Source organism: Crinia signifera, chromosome 1 (genome assembly GCF_055691185.1).
Source record: "Crinia signifera chromosome 1, ASM5569118v1, whole genome shotgun sequence".
NCBI classification, from domain to species: domain Eukaryota; kingdom Metazoa; phylum Chordata; class Amphibia; order Anura; family Myobatrachidae; genus Crinia; species Crinia signifera.
This window is the reverse complement of record NC_139217.1, coordinates 100717632-100733623: the sequence shown is the minus strand read 5'-3', so window position 1 is coordinate 100733623 and position 15992 is coordinate 100717632. Positions and strand designations below refer to the sequence as shown.

Genomic DNA, 15992 nt, shown 5'->3' with positions numbered 1-15992 from the left:
GTGTTTAAGGGATGTGGCCCATACTCGGGACCCACAGCGGGTGGGGCAGTTGGGAGACCCCCGTCACACCCCTGTCTCTATCTCCCCAGCCCCACAGGCTGCAGAAGAGACGCTCTGCGCATGCCCCTATTCTGCAGCCTGTGGGGCTGGGGACATAGCCAGCAGCTCAGAGAACCACTAGTCATGCCCCCACAACAGTGAAAATGGGGCATGGCCTAGTTGAAATAGGCCACATCCCCATGTCGCTAGACCACGCCCCCCAATAAAAATTGGGCGCGCCTCCGGCGCGCAACAGGTCTATCTTTCGTTCCGGACGGTGTTTGGTGATGTGTGTATATGAATTTTGGCGAGACCCCCCCCCCCCTCCCTCTCCATTAGGGCTGCTTGAAGCTATTTCCCGGGCTGGTTTTAATTCCCAATCCGCCCCTGGGCAGTACTGTGGTGAAATGTGTATAAGGGACAGTATTGTGTTATGTAATGTAACTAACAGACACTACTGTTTTGTGACTTGGCACTATTCATTGGCCCCGCCTCTTCCCTATGAAACCTTGCCCTTATACATTCCACTAGCGGGCTCCAAAATATTTTTTTGCTTACCAAACAAATATTAGGCTAAACACAGCACAACAGAACTGTAATGTAGCCTAAACGGAGTGTATTAAATAGAACAATAAGAAAACAATGTTTTTATATGATAAATCCTCACTAATAAGTACCCACGGAAGTACAGTTGGAAGACAGCAGTGTTTAGAAGATTTCCTTTGGGTGCTGTAAACAAATAACCTCAAATTATCAAGATAGAAATTACGAGAAACTCTAGAGAATTAAAAAATTACAAATGAAGACACAGGTCAATAAAAGAAAGATTTTTTTGCTGCAGTAACAATTATCTATCTGATTTGTTAAAGTGACTTCCGCACAACTGTTCACTTTGAAAACTAAGCAGGATTTAATCACTTAATGTGATGCAGTTACAAGAACATAAATTATCTATCAGTTATGTAATCTGTTCATGTATTTAACTTGCTTAGACATATTTTCATATTTTTATATTATGACTCACATGGTAAAGACGTCAAGTGTGTCCCCAGCAGTTCTTGCCATTTCAAAATAGGTCTGCAGAATGTTGACAGTGCCTGAGAGAGCCTCGTGACCACAGCCGCAGAACAGTGCAACCCCGGCGTAGAGTAGGATAGTAGCGATCAATGATGCATACGGAATACCCCCCAGGCATTTTATGCAGCATTCGAAGCAACCTTCAAACACAACAAAGAGAGATACAAGGTGAAATTGGCATTTAAATTCACATCAAAGGGTCAATAATGAAGAAAAAATATAAACAAATAAATGAATTGTGGCCTCAATAAATTTTTAGTACGTCTATTTACATCAGCTTGTTTTGCAGGCGTTCACATGGAAATAAAACTATTATTATCATGATTTTTAGTTTCATTGTATATAAACCCTATGGCACATGGTTCTCTCTCGTAAAGTGCTAATATGGCACTATATCCTCATAGGAGAAGAACTCAGGATCACCCTATATTAGTCCCATCCACTGTATGGTTACAGGTAGGAAGCTTGGTCAACCTTTTTGACAAACGTTCTCCCTGTGTTTTATTTATAGCTTCCGAAGCTTTTGATAAATGTAATTTGGTAATTGCTTTTTACATGCTTATTAAGTACATAGTAAATTAATAAGACATATTAAAATATGCACAGCTCCTCTTTTTGTGCACATGTATCTTCAATTATCAATCATAACTTCTCTGTGACCATTCAAATCTCCCATACCTCAAACCAAGCATCACCACTAGCATTCTCTGTCTGGCAATAGTGCTAATGCAATACCAGAGGTGGCGACAAGAGTTGGAAGTAAGCAGAACTACTGTACATCCACAAATAGCACTGTGGAGCCCATTTATAAATGAGTTTTAGCTATCTAAAACTCGTTGCATATAATAAATCAGCTCAACAGTTACTGTACTGATTGGCAGGTGTGCCATTTATCATACACAACAAGTTTTAAATACTGTAGCTAAAAACCATTGACAAATGGGCCACTAAGTGTTATAAGGCAAACAATGAAAATCTCAGCTTTGCCGCCAAGGTAGTGTTATTAGGAGGAAACAAAGAAACCACTGGAGAAATCTATGATTTCTCAACAGACTGCCTTTAAAACACTTGAAACAGTAATAACCCCTTTTCCTAAATGGTCACACACTCGGCAATGCAGGCACAGCTGTCTTAAGAGAATACAATGAGCAATGTGTAGGAGAACCGGGCTCCTAACAGCCATATTCATACACTGTGTACTGTATATGAGTGTACAGTATAACATTAATAAGACCATAGTATAAACCATTCAGCATTCTAATGGATTTGATATATATATTCCACCCATATAAAGACAGATCTGACATCCTACTACTGATTAAAATATAGGGCTGGATATTAAAGAAGAATGTAGGCAAATCTAGTAATTTGATGACACCGCCTGCCTACTGTATGTACAGGGAGAGTAGAGCACTCGAGGCACCGGTCAGAATATATTTATTTTGTATTTTAAAATATTGCTGTCCACCTTCAGCAGCTGTTCGCTGTATACACATTAAATGGTAGAGGCTCTGATTCACTGGGTCTCCATAGCAACCTACGATTCTCACTCTTTCCTGCTGCTCATAGCGTAAAGCAGCAAGCTCACATATAAAGGAGTCTGATTTTTTTTTTTATACGAAGAGCCAGTTATATCTTATAAACGTACAGGTAATAGCTATATTTCATCAATCATTTTATCCTTTTTAAAATCTTTCTGGTTACTGTCACAGGCACTGGTTCAGGAAAAATGTACACAATTAAAAATATCTTATTGGTATTTCAAAGCCTCCATACGTCCTACGTCATATGATATGTGACTGTTGTTGCCATGGTTGTCTATGATCCTGCATAGAATAATAAATACTGAATTAATAGCAGAATAAATACAAAAAGGAGAGGGCAATGGAAAATTTAGATGTTTCCTCCCACACCTATCCTTTTTCACCATAGAGGCCTTATGTGAATCCAAGTGTTGTGCACCTTTTCTTCAATTTAGCATTTTAGTTCATGTATAGGGCTGCAAATGTATGCATCAGTTCTTCCCCTTGTGTACAGCACTGTTCCTGTGCAAGGACTGTGACAACACGTAGAGTGTCTTCAGATGCAACCAACAAAGGTACCACAAAACTTAGGCGTCTGAATGTACGACCAGTTCAGGAACCTGCCAATAACTCCAATAACATTTACTATACAGCATAACCTTTGATTGGGGAATAAAGACTTTTTACAACATACCTTACATACACATACCTTACAACTGTACCTATTTGACAGGTACAGTACTGTTTTTTTATGGCCGGTACTTTTTGGGGGGTCTCCAACTGCCCATTGTAAATATAGGAAAGGGTGTGTGGCCACACACCCTTTACCCTGGCCTTGGCCATGCCCTCTTTCTAAATGCGTACTGGTTTTTAATCTTCAGAGGTTGGAGGGTATGCAGAGGGAAATATTTGATGCTATAATTCTACTTCTGTTTGAGAGAGAGAATGTACATTACCTACTAACTACAGAATTCTCATTCACTAACAACGCTTTTTACCACTGATTAGGTTTTCTATGTTGAGTAACCACTGGTACTCCTGAGTGTATTGGAATAAGCTGCAGTTAGTTTGTAAAGTTACATTGTGTTTCTGTTTGTTTTCAGTAATAATCAATTTGTCAATTATTTGTAGAATATCAATTGGTCAATGATATTTTAGGCATATAGTAAATGGGTTTAAAGATGTGGGACATTTAAATATTGTGTGGATGGATCCAGTAGCTTAAAATGAAAAAGCAATAGCTAGAGTTTAAATAATTTTTAAGACCCCTAGACTCGCCTAGCGGCCAATCAGGAGTCGCTAGGCCACTGGGTGGCCAATAGCGGTATTTGGGAGGAGGAGCCGCGGGTGTAAACACACATCACGTGTCTCCTCCTGACAGTCCATACTGGTATCGGGTAGTCATTTTTTTTTGCCAAGACCGTTAATGCTACTTGGAACGAAGAGGTTCTCCAAGTCCCTGCATGCGGTACAGGCTTGTTGGTACTCATAGATCCACAGCAGAACCCAATAGGTTCTTTCTAATTTTTACACAATCTTCAGCCCGGTGGCCACAACCCAGCCTGGGAAGGTAAATTCTGGAGGGAGGGACCCCTTCTTTGGGGGGTCCCCACTTTCTCAGGATCCCTGCCCAGGCTGATTAGTCAGGGGGTTAATGCTTTAGCCGGGTGGACTTCTATAAAAAGTCTCCCCTGTTGTTTCATTACCCTGCTGGCTGGTTGGGCCTGGTGCTGGTTCTTAAAATACGGGGGAGCCCTAGTCATTTTCTCCCCCGTATTTTGGGTACCAGGAGCAGACCTGGTGCTGGTCCTTGATTTTTCGAAACCAGGATCGGCTCTTTGAGCCTGGAGCTGGTTATAGCCGTGGGGGAAAAGTGGACCCCACGCAGTTTCATTTTTATTATTTATTTTTTTATAATTTTTTACACTGAAGCCTGCACGGATCTGACTGATCTGTGCAGGCTTCTGCCAAATACACCTGGAAAATGAAGTGTATTTCCCAGGCGTATTTTACCGGCAATTAGCGGCCGTATCTCGCTAATTGCTGGTAATTAGCGGCCATATATTACATATGGCCACTAAGTAAATTAGGAAACACCATTTTTTTGAATGGTGATTCCTATTCGTATTCTTTTGATGCCGTATACATTCATATTCATAAATATGTATACGAATGTGCCATACCAATGTGCCATGAATACAAATAAACATATTTTCGGCATAGTAAAATATGAATACATATAAAATAGGCATATTTTTGCATACGAATAAGCCTATTTTATATGAATTCTTGTTAGTAAATTTCCCCCACAATCTTTTTTTTTTTCTTTTTTTGTTTAGGGTGAGTATCAGGAGTGAGAATAGATGTAGTAAACAGAAATTGGGGGGGGGAGGTAATAGGACAAGAGATTCAGAAAGTGAGAGATTTGGTAAGAAATGTTTTTTAAAGCAGCAATCATTTACACTGCAAAATCAGGTTTTGCAGTGTAAATGATTGCCGATTTAAAAAAACTGGAGATTTCTTACCAAATATCTCACTTTCTGAATCTCTCATCCTATTACATTTCCCCCATGGTGTAATTTAGGTGCGATCATTTTTGCCACTAAAATCTTGCAGCCAGTCCTGTAATGCTTGGCTCTCACTTTTATGTTTTGGAGAATGGTGTATCCCTGAATTATTGCATCAAGCTGCACATTCCAGACCGGGTCAGTGAACACAGGTTTCAAGTCAAAGTTGATTGAAAGAGGCACACAATGCATACTGGACTCGGGCTTTTCCTCTGCCTATGCTTGGGGGTGACATCATCTACAAATGCCGGTGAGCCGGTTCTCCATACAGTGTTAACAGAAACTGGGTTACCTGTTCACACTGCTCCACAACCTGGGATGTTGCCACCCAAGTTGTATTCCTTGGCCACTTGACCAGGGTTTATTTACCGGGGGACCCTTTAACACAGATACCCCTTTTCCACTAAATAACCTAAATATCCCAGGTTTTTGCACATGAACATGCACTAGCCGGGGCTTTTGTCAGTGTAAATGGTGACAAGTTAAAATCTTGGGTAAAGTGACCATGGATTTTTTACCTTGGTCACTAGCAGGATTTTTAGCGTGTCTTTCCCAGGTAATGAGCTGTGGAAAAGCTCCCGCTGCCCGGTCACTTGCCAGTCCGTGCATGCTGACCAGTCGTCCACCCGCCAGTCCCAGCTGGCTGCCCACTTGTCCCTGCACGCTGCCCATCTGCCTGCACACCACCCTCCCGCACGCACACATCCACCCGCTGGTCCCTGTACGCTGCCTATAGTCCACATGCTGCCACAGGTTTCCTGCCCACCCCCTGCTGAGCTGAGAGCTGCCTGCCACTGAAGTCGCCTGTCCTGCTTTCCCGTTTCAGTGGGAAATGGTGTCAATATGTGAAAAACCTAGGAAAAACAGGGCAGTGGAAAGAGGTACAATGGTAGGAGACCTGCCAAAATACCGGGTAAAATCCGGTGTGTGAACTGGGATTTTGATGAAAAAGCAGTATGGGTTGCAACCTGTGTTAACCATCAGTAACCCAAGTTAAAGCAGCAATGTGAAAGTGAAAGGACTGGGGTATAGGCTACTGTATTGCCATTCAGTAAATTGCCCGTTTATCGCAGAGTGAAGGCAGTGTGATGAAATCATGATGTGCCCAGCTTTTATCTGGTAATTTCCAGTTCTGTTATACTACACTGAGCTTGATAGCCCTGCAGCTGCTACGCTTGGCTCAGAATTTACTTCTGATAAATGTAAATTCCGGAAACATTGAATTATTTCCCAGATGTACAGGTGCTGGCTTTTGTTGATTGTAGTGAAGTCAGCTTGTAAATTAGCATGTATGAATATACATGTTAAAACCAATAGAATCATAGCTATTATTTAATGGCCACTTGTTCGTTACAAATAATTTCATAATATACTTGTCACAACATTCAGTTATTGTATTGTTTCTTACCTGGTTTGTGGCTTCTCCTGTCTGTTCAGCCTGCTCCATGCTGCAAGGAAAGTCTGTGTGGCCTGATCTTTGCTAATTACAGCACCTGGAGGAGTCCTTGCTGCTGACAGCTCTGTATAGTTGAACTGTGCTGTGAGATCTGAGCTCAGCTAATTAGTTACACCTGGGTAACTCTCCTGCAGGAGAGTTCAGTGTAAACTGAGCATGCTCAGCCCACTGATTAGTTCACCTGTGGGTTCCCTGTGCTTCCTATAAAGGGCAGCCTCTGGGAGACAGAAGCTGCCAGAGTATAGGTTCACACCAGCTCCAGCGTTCCAGTGCCTTGTACTATTCCAGACTTCTGATTATTGTATTTGACCCCGGCTTGTTTCCTGACTATTCTCCTGCCTGATCCTTTGGTACCGTGTCCAGTGATTCCTGTGTATGACCTTGGCTTGTTCTGTGACCATCCTCCTGCCTGCTCCCTGTGTACCGCATCCTGTGCCTTCCAGTGTATGACCCGGCCTGTCCTTGGATACTCCTTTGCCTTTCCCTTGTGTTCCTACTTGCCCGCACTGATACCAACTCGGCTAGACAACCACGCTTCCATATTTCACAAGCTACCGCCACTCATACGGGGAACCTGACCAGGGGGCCGCGACCGACGTGTCGGGTGCCGCAGAAGCCCATATCCCGCTTGGAGGGGTCACTGGCAGAAAACCCCCGGCACGGTTAGACTCCGCGCCCCTGTGTCAGGTCTAGCCAATCCCCGAGTGGTAGTGCACCCCAAGTTTGTGACAGAATACTCTGGCCCAACTGGAATATGGATGCTGTTAGTGGCATGTCTCATAAAGAACTCCTGGAACATCTGCTGGTCCGGGTTGACAAGCAAGGACAGTACCAAGCTCTGATTATGCAAAGCTTGCAAACTCTGCAGCAGCAATTGGATCTCGCTCCACCCTCTCCAACACCAGTGATTTCTGATCCGGAGTCCATTAGGGTGCCTCGCCTGCTAATACAGCAGTTACAGGAGCTGCTGTCTAACGTCCTCACCCTTGTCACCAAACTGCTCGGCGAGTCTACTGTGGGCTTGGTGCCTGCAAGACCCTCAGATTCCACTCCGGGTACCCCATTGGCAAATACATCTGTGCCCTTAAAGGACAAGTACGTGAGTCGGCCTCGTCCCCAGTTGTCAGGTGAGGAACGCCAGCGACGCAGGTCCTTAAATTTATGTTTTTATTGTGGAGACCAGGACCATTTGATTGGGGATTGCTCCCTCCGAGAGGCCAGGAATAAGGTTGTTGCTTCTGTGCCCGCTCAGGAAGAGTTTCAAGGCTATCACTGGGGTCCAAGAACTAAAATCTTTTTACCTAAAAGCAGTACATTTTTGGTCAAGCCGCAAGAAGCGAACCCGAGTGTCAAGTTCCGAGAGGGGAGTCCGGGTGTCCAACCCCAGGAGGGGGTCCTGTCCATCCAGCCCCAGGAGGGAGTTCATGGTCACAAGCCCCAGGAGGGGAGTCCGAGTATCAAACCCAAAGATGGGGTTCTGTTAGTCCAGCCCAAGGAGGGGCTTCCGAGTATTGTGCTCCAGGAGGAGCTTCCTAGTGTCTTGCCCAAGGAAGGGCTTCCTAGTGTCTTGCCCGAAGAGGGGCATAAAAGTGTTTCACCCCAAGTGGACTCTCACAGTGTCGAGTTCCGAGAGGGGTCTCAGAATGGCGAGCCCCAAGAAGGGGTACAGAGTCTTTTTCCTCAGAAGGGGTCTCGGAGGGTAATTTCCCAAGAGGGTTCTCAAATTCTCAAGCTGCAGAACGGGGTTCAGAGTGTCGTGCACCAGGAGGGGTCTCAGACTGTCAGACTCCAAGCAGGGTCTCAGAGTACCACACCCCAAACAGGGTCTCTGAGCATTGCGCCCCAGGAGGGTTTCCCGAGCACTGCACCCCAAGAGGGGTCTCTGAAAGTGGTACCCCAAAAAGGGCCTCTGAGTACACTACCCCAAGAGGAATCTCCGAGAGTTGCACCCCAAAAGGATCCTCTGGTAGCCACACCCCAGGAAGGGTCTCTGAGTGTGGCTTCCCAGGTTGGGCCACTGAGCATTTTGCCTCAAGAAGGGGCTTCCGTCACCCCAGGTGGGGGTTCCGAGTCAATCGCCCCAGAAGGGGGTTCCGAGTCAATCGCCCCAGAAGGGGGTTCCGAGTCAATCGCCCCAGAAGGGGGTTCCGAGTCAATCGCCCCAGAAGGGGGTTCCGAGTCAATCGCCCCAGAAGGGGGTTCCGAGTCAATCGCCCCAGAAGGGGGTTCCGAGTCAATCGCCCCAGAAAGAGGTTCCGAGTCAATCGCCCCAGAAGGGGGCTCCAAGTCAATTGCCCCAGAAGGGGGCTCCGAGTCAATCGCCCCAGAAGGGGGTTCCGAGTCCGTCACCCCAGGTGGGGGTTCCGAGTTATTTACCCCAGGTAGGGGTTCCGAGTTATTTACCCCAGGTGGGGGTTCCGAGTCATTTACCCCAGGTGGGGGTTCCGAGTCACTCACCCCAGGTGGGGGTTCCAGGTCTGTCACTCCTGGTGGAGATCCATCTGCCCTTGCCTCCGGGCATGAGGACCCATCTGCCCTTGCCTCCGGGCATGAGGACCCATCTGCCCTTGCCTCCGGGCATGAGGACCCATCTGCCCTTGCCTCCGGGCATGAGGACTTGTGTGTCGTGGCCTCCGGGCCAGTCCCCGTGGCCTTCGGGCCTGCCTCTGTGGTCTCCGGGTCCACTTCCATGGCCTCCGGGCCTGTCTCCACAGCCTCCGGGCCAGTCTCCACAGCCTCCGGGCCAGTCTCCGCGGCCTCCGGGCCAGTCTCCGCGGCCTCCGGGCCAGTCTCCGCGGCCTCCGGGCCAGTCTCCGCGGCCTCCGGGCCTACCTCCGTGGTCTCCGGGCCTGCCTCCGTGGTCTCCGGGTCCGCTTCCTTGTCCTGCGGGCCTTCCTCCGTGGCCTTCGGGCCTGTCTCCATTGCCTCTATGGTCTCCAGGTGTGCATCCGTTGCCTCCGGGCCTGTCTCCATTACCTCTGCGGTCTCCAGGTCAGCTTCCATGACCCCTGGGCCTAAACATGTAAGCCAAGAAAAAATTTCTAGAGTACCGATGCCTACTGTACTGGACATCAATAAGGCTTCAGCAGTGCCTCAAGTTCAAGAGACATCCATTGTGTCTAAGGTCCCACCAGGGTTGGCTAGTACACAAAAGCCAGCTGAAGAGTCTTCTGAAGATATTTGTTTTGATGGGAACCTTGCCCATTACCAGGCTTTAGCGGATCACTACTTAGATGCCATGAATCATGATCCATCTTCCAGTGTCAATATGGCAAATATTGTAAGATTTATGATCTTATCCTTCCGGGGAGAAGCACTAAAATGGGTCAATCCACTTGTTGAAGCCAATGATCCTCGACTGCAAGATCTAATATCATTCTCCAGGGCTGTGATCGAGGAATTTGAATCTAAGACTCCTTCATCCTCCCTGGCTAAAAGTCTGCCTATGCCTCTTCAAAACCATGGGTCATCTAGACGGCATACAGAGAGTACTAGAGCTTCTGCAAAAAATTTTTTGCCAAGATCTGAATCGAAGAACTCAATAGTTAGGGGCATCCGTGTCGGCTCTTTAGCACTTCATGGTCTCAAAGAATCATCCGTTAAAAAATCTTTGATTTGCACCCCAGAACTAGATTCCAACTCAGATTATGATTCTGAACACGATGCTGCTCCTTTTTTGGGTGGTCTAGTGTTGGCCAGAGCCCACTTTGAAGAGCCAGAGGCGTCACCAGCCTTGAAGGGATCTAAGTGTTCTTCTAAGAAAAAGAAGAAGCACCACAGGCGACCTTGAAAGTATCCATGTGGGGTGTTCGGAGCCCACCCCTAGAGGGGAGGGTAATGTCACAACATTCAGTTATTGTATTGTTTCTTACCTGGTTTGTGGCTTCTCCTGTCTGTTCAGCCTGCTCCATGCTGCAAGGAAAGTCTGTGTGGCCTGATCTTTGCTAATTACAGCACCTGGAGGAGTCCTTGCTGCTGACAGCTCTGTATAGTTGAACTGTGCTGTGAGATCTGAGCTCAGCTAATTAGTTACACCTGGGTAACTCTCCTGCAGGAGAGTTCAGTGTAAACTGAGCATGCTCAGCCCACTGATTAGTTCACCTGTGGGTTCCCTGTGCTTCCTATAAAGGGCAGCCTCTGGGAGACAGAAGCTGCCAGAGTATAGGTTCACACCAGCTCCAGCGTTCCAGTGCCTTGTACTATTCCAGACTTCTGATTATTGTATTTGACCCCGGCTTGTTTCCTGACTATTCTCCTGCCTGATCCTTTGGTACCGTGTCCAGTGATTCCTGTGTATGACCTTGGCTTGTTCTGTGACCATCCTCCTGCCTGCTCCCTGTGTACCGCATCCTGTGCCTTCCAGTGTATGACCCGGCCTGTCCTTGGATACTCCTTTGCCTTTCCCTTGTGTTCCTACTTGCCCGCACTGATACCAACTCGGCTAGACAACCACGCTTCCATATTTCACAAGCTACCGCCACTCATACGGGGAACCTGACCAGGGGGCCGCGACCGACGTGTCGGGTGCCGCAGAAGCCCATATCCCGCTTGGAGGGGTCACTGGCAGAAAACCCCCGGCACGGTTAGACTCCGCGCCCCTGTGTCAGGTCTAGCCAATCCCCGAGTGGTAGTGCACCCCAAGTTTGTGACAATACTAAATTGAATTCATCTAAATAGAATTAAGTTCTAATTCAAGGAGCTTGTCAGCTTCCAGAACATTAAGTGTTATATCCAGATTACTGTGACAGCGTAACAGACCTCAGCCAAGTGGAGAACTGTGGAAATTGGGTATGTACAGTACATTTGCTTTCAGTCTGTTTCAGTCTCTCTCAATTTCTTTTTTTGTCTTATGAATTCCAGCTAAGACACTTTAGAAGCCTTTTTTTGTAACTAGACATCATAATGCTATTCAATCTGCTTACAAATACAGTTTAAATAGTTAAACAATGCCAACCTGGGACTTCTATCACAAATTGGGATCATCTCAGCTAAACACTAAAAGTAGTGAATCCTATAGAAATGACTGTGACTAAATTCTCTCTGCCAGCTGTGGCAAACTGTCATTTAGAATTTAGAATTCTGGATTGCTGTCAACCAGTGAGATCGCTGTCACCATTGCTGCCCCCAGCCCATTATGAGGAAGACAGGCAGCTGTGAGAGTACTGATATGGGGGTCCAAGAAGGGCCATGTGCCCTAGACCATGTGACATTTTTTTTTTTTTTTTTTACGTTCTCTGTGACTTTTGTTAAACCCAGTAATAACATATTGTGATCAAGGCTTGGGACACTGCTGATTTTTTCATCCAAATATCTGTTATCAAAATAATTCCGAAAACCATAGTTTCCAAAATGTCCACTACTGGTAAATGATATGTAACTGGCACTAAATATGTGCAAGAATATGATTGCTTGGCATACAAATTGCTTCATGATTTAACCACTTGAGTGGTATGCCGCAGCAGGCTGTCCCGGAAAATTTCCGGGCATACCACTATGTAGTAGGTGCGCGCCAGTGGTGCCTCCATCGGAGCACCACTGTCGCACTACCTTTAGGGTTTCCCCCCTTCGTCACCCCCCTCCCCCACACCCCTACTGTTGGTCCCTCCGCTCTGGCGTACCCGGTGATCGTACGCCATAGCTCCCCAGCCGCCAGACACCAATCACCATACTGTAGTGACGTAGGCGACAGGTTCGGGATGTTTGGGGCGGCTCAGGGGGGACTCGGAAGAGTTCAAGTACCTGCATCCCCGAGCCTGACGCCTGTCTGATGACTGACAGACGGCTGGGGCAGCGGCGGCAGGGGAGCCGGAGCGAAGGTGAGCGGGGGCGGCGGCTTCCTATGATCTGTGGTGGGTTTTGCTGGGGCAGGACAAACCTGCCCTGGTAGGTTTGTCCTACCTCAGCAAAACCCACCACTCAAGGGGTTAAAATACTTAATTCAAATATAAAAATATTCAAAAATATGGAATAATCGTTATCCAAAATGTTTCTGGTCTTGAGCATTTATGATAAGGGATACTCAACCTATATGTTGCACATCACCCACAGCAATGGGCTAAGACACAACTGTGCTCACAATAAAGTTGGATATCTAATTTTAGGGGAGATGTATTAAACTTTGGCCCCAACCAATCAGTTTCCAACTAAAATTTTACGAACTGCATTTAAAAAATTATAACTAGGCGCTGATTGCTTGTAGCTATGTCTCTCCACTTTGTCTTTCTCCGCGGTTTGATTTATTTTCCATGTATGTACCGATGAAGGGGTATGGATCATAGTATAGAAAAGAACTAGGTCAACAAGCTTTAGGTTGACACCACTAGATTTTCATGCATGAAGGTCGACATGGGTTAGGTTGACAGGGCCATTAGGTCGACACAAGCATTCGGTCGACATGGGGTTTTTCGCTTTCTTTGTCCCGAATGGACACTGAAACAGTCAACATGGACACTGAAACTGTTGCTGCGCTCGCCATGCTTCCAGCACGGTGCCTCGCCACGCTCAGTACATTATTTTATTTACCCACCACACCCTAGTGGATGGTAGGGCATAAAATACCGCCTGTCGGCTAAAAAAAAAAGTGAAAAACCCCATGTCGACCTAATGCCCTTGTGCTTGTGTTGACCTAATGACCCTGTCGACCTAACCCATATCAACCTTCAGTCATACCGACCTTCATGCATGTTGACCTGATGCTTGTCGACCTGGTGACCGTATCCCACATGAAATTGCCGATTTGCAGTCCACTGATTTGTCTACAGTAAAGATGCAAAGGCAGATTAAAGACTTGCCTAATTCCATGTTTAGACCCCCCCCCCCCTCCCTTACATTGAGTGCAATATTTTTAGAGTTTGTAGAATTAAGTACATATAACAACATCCTTTTGAATTAATGTTTAATTGCACTTCAGAGTTAACATTAAATACAGAGGAAGTCAATTAAAATTGCACCTGTTCTACCACTGTGGAACAGCCTCTTTCAGTAAATGTAACATTTCAGTACCGCTCATTCTGGCCTTATTTAATGCTTACATTAATCATGAGAGTAAAAGGACATCAAGGACAGGTTTGTGTAATTGAAGATGTATTTACTTTTGGGCATGGGAAGCTAGAAAGGCACACAGGGATCGGTTTAGACCTCATGGGGCCTTAGCAAGATACCCCCAAAACCCACATTTGTAAAGTAACCATAATACATTAACCCCTAACCCAAACTGCTACACCAACCCTAATACTATTTCAGATGTCAGTATAATTTATATGCGGATGATACTCAAATCTATCTTTCAACCTCAGAGTTGTCATCAGTGGTTTTGGGCCGAGTCTCTGAATGCCTCTCTGCCATCTTATCTTGGATGTCTTCTCGCCACCTCAAACTCAATATTTCCAAAATGGAACTACTTATATTCCCACCAGCTAAGAACAGTTACCATCCTGATATCTCTATCACTGTTGACAACTCGACAATCTACCCTACCCCACAAGCTCGTTGCTTAGGGGTCATCCTCGACTCTGAACTGTACTTTGTTCCCCACATTCATTCTGTCTCCAAGTCATGTTACATGCATCTAAAAAAACATATCCAAAATACGACCGTACTGTATCTCACACAAGACACTACTAAATCTCTTATCCATGCAATCTTTATATCCCGCTTTGACTATTGCAATAGTCTCTTAACTGGTCTTCCCAAGAACAGACTCTTGCCACTGCAATCCATTCTAAATGCTGCTGCTAGGCTGATCTTCCTAGTAAGACGCTCATCGTTTGCTTAACCGCTCTGCCAGTCCCTCCACTGGTTACCTGAATCTTACCGTATTCAATATAAAACACTTCTGCTAGCATATAAAGCTACAGTATTAACCATACTGCACCAGCTTGCATCTCTTTACTTATCCCAAAATATCTCCCATCTCGACCACTCCGCTCTGCATAAGATCTACGTCTCTCTTCTGCATGGATCACCAGCTCCCATTCACTATTACAGGACTTTCATTGGGCTGCTCCCATCCTATGGAATGCCCTTCCACGCACAATAAGACTCTCCGCTAGCCTCCAAACTTTCAAGTGTTCCCTGGAAACTCACCTCTTCAGGCAAGCCTATCATATTTAAGTTCTACACGCATAACCCTCTGAGACACTTAGGTATTATATAGCTTCCCTTCTAGACCTACAAGCTATGCTATTACTGGTGCCTGTCTTTGTGTTTCCCTCCTATATCCCTATAGATTGTAAGCTTGCAGCAGGGCCTTGTTAACTCAGTCTGTCTGTTGTTACACAGTTTGTTTTATTTCTGTTTACAATTGTAAAGCGCAACGGTATCTGCTACGCAATATAAGAAACTGTAAATAAATAAATAAATTATAATATAATTATAACCTAACCAAAATACCTAAACCAACCCTTACAGGGTCAGGACATCACATTGTACAATAAAAGCGCAGTAGGAACATTACAATTAACATTAAAAAAGATGACAAAAGGATGCTCCTGGGGGGGATGCGGTCACTAGGTCTACAAGCATTAGGTCGACAGTCATTATGTTGACAAATATATGTCGACATGGTCATTAGGTTGACACAAGCGACATAGAAAAGGTCGACGTGAGTTTTTCATTTTTTTTTCAAAAAAAGTGTTTTTTTCTATACTTTACAATCCAAGTGGGTGTAGCGTTAGAATATAATAGCGAGCATAGCAAGGCACAGTGCCTGAAGCATGGCATGCGAAGTGCGTCATAAAAGGGGACACGGTGCACTTATATGTTGTCTATGTCAACTTAAATCGACATAGACACCAAAAAAATATGAAAAACTCATGTTGCCCTTTTTATGTCAACCTTTTTCATGTCAACCTAATGCTTGTGTTGCCGACTTGGGACTCTGGAGAGGAAGCATTACAAAAAAAGGTGTCAGAGTGTGTGATATGCGCCCATCTGGACCCCAGAGTCCATGTGCCCCGAAAAAAAACACTGCACCCATTATAGATAGCAGACACCCTGTAAGACACATAGAGGTGCTGTGGGGCAGAAGTCTCCCTGCCACCGCCTACCCGCCCCCTGCCTGCCCATCCTGGAGCAAATGCCCTGGTGACTGTATAACTCGGCAAAGGAAGTCCCAACAATCGCACGGGGTAGCAGATTAGGTCTGCACCAAGCAGGTCTGAATCACCTCCACTGTTATGAACAGAAGCAACATCTTGCTGACAGATTATGTGAAGTATTTATCACTCATACATGTGTCCTCCAATGCGCTGTATGCTTACAAGCAGAAACACAAAACGGATTCATTGCCTAAGATGAAAATGGCAGTAATATCTTACTTCATGGTGATTG

At 45.7% G+C, this 15992-nt stretch overlaps 1 protein-coding gene across 1 annotated transcript in view; it reads right to left on the bottom strand.

The window, feature by feature from the left end:
• The window catches only part of GPM6A (glycoprotein M6A), a 163215-nt gene that overhangs the window by 45458 nt on the left and 101765 nt on the right, over positions 1 to 15992 (bottom strand). Inside the window, exon 2 of the mRNA XM_083170819.1 lies at positions 1064 to 1256. Coding sequence (XP_083026945.1) covers positions 1064 to 1256 — 193 coding nt within the window. The remainder of the gene's footprint in view (positions 1 to 1063; positions 1257 to 15992) is intronic.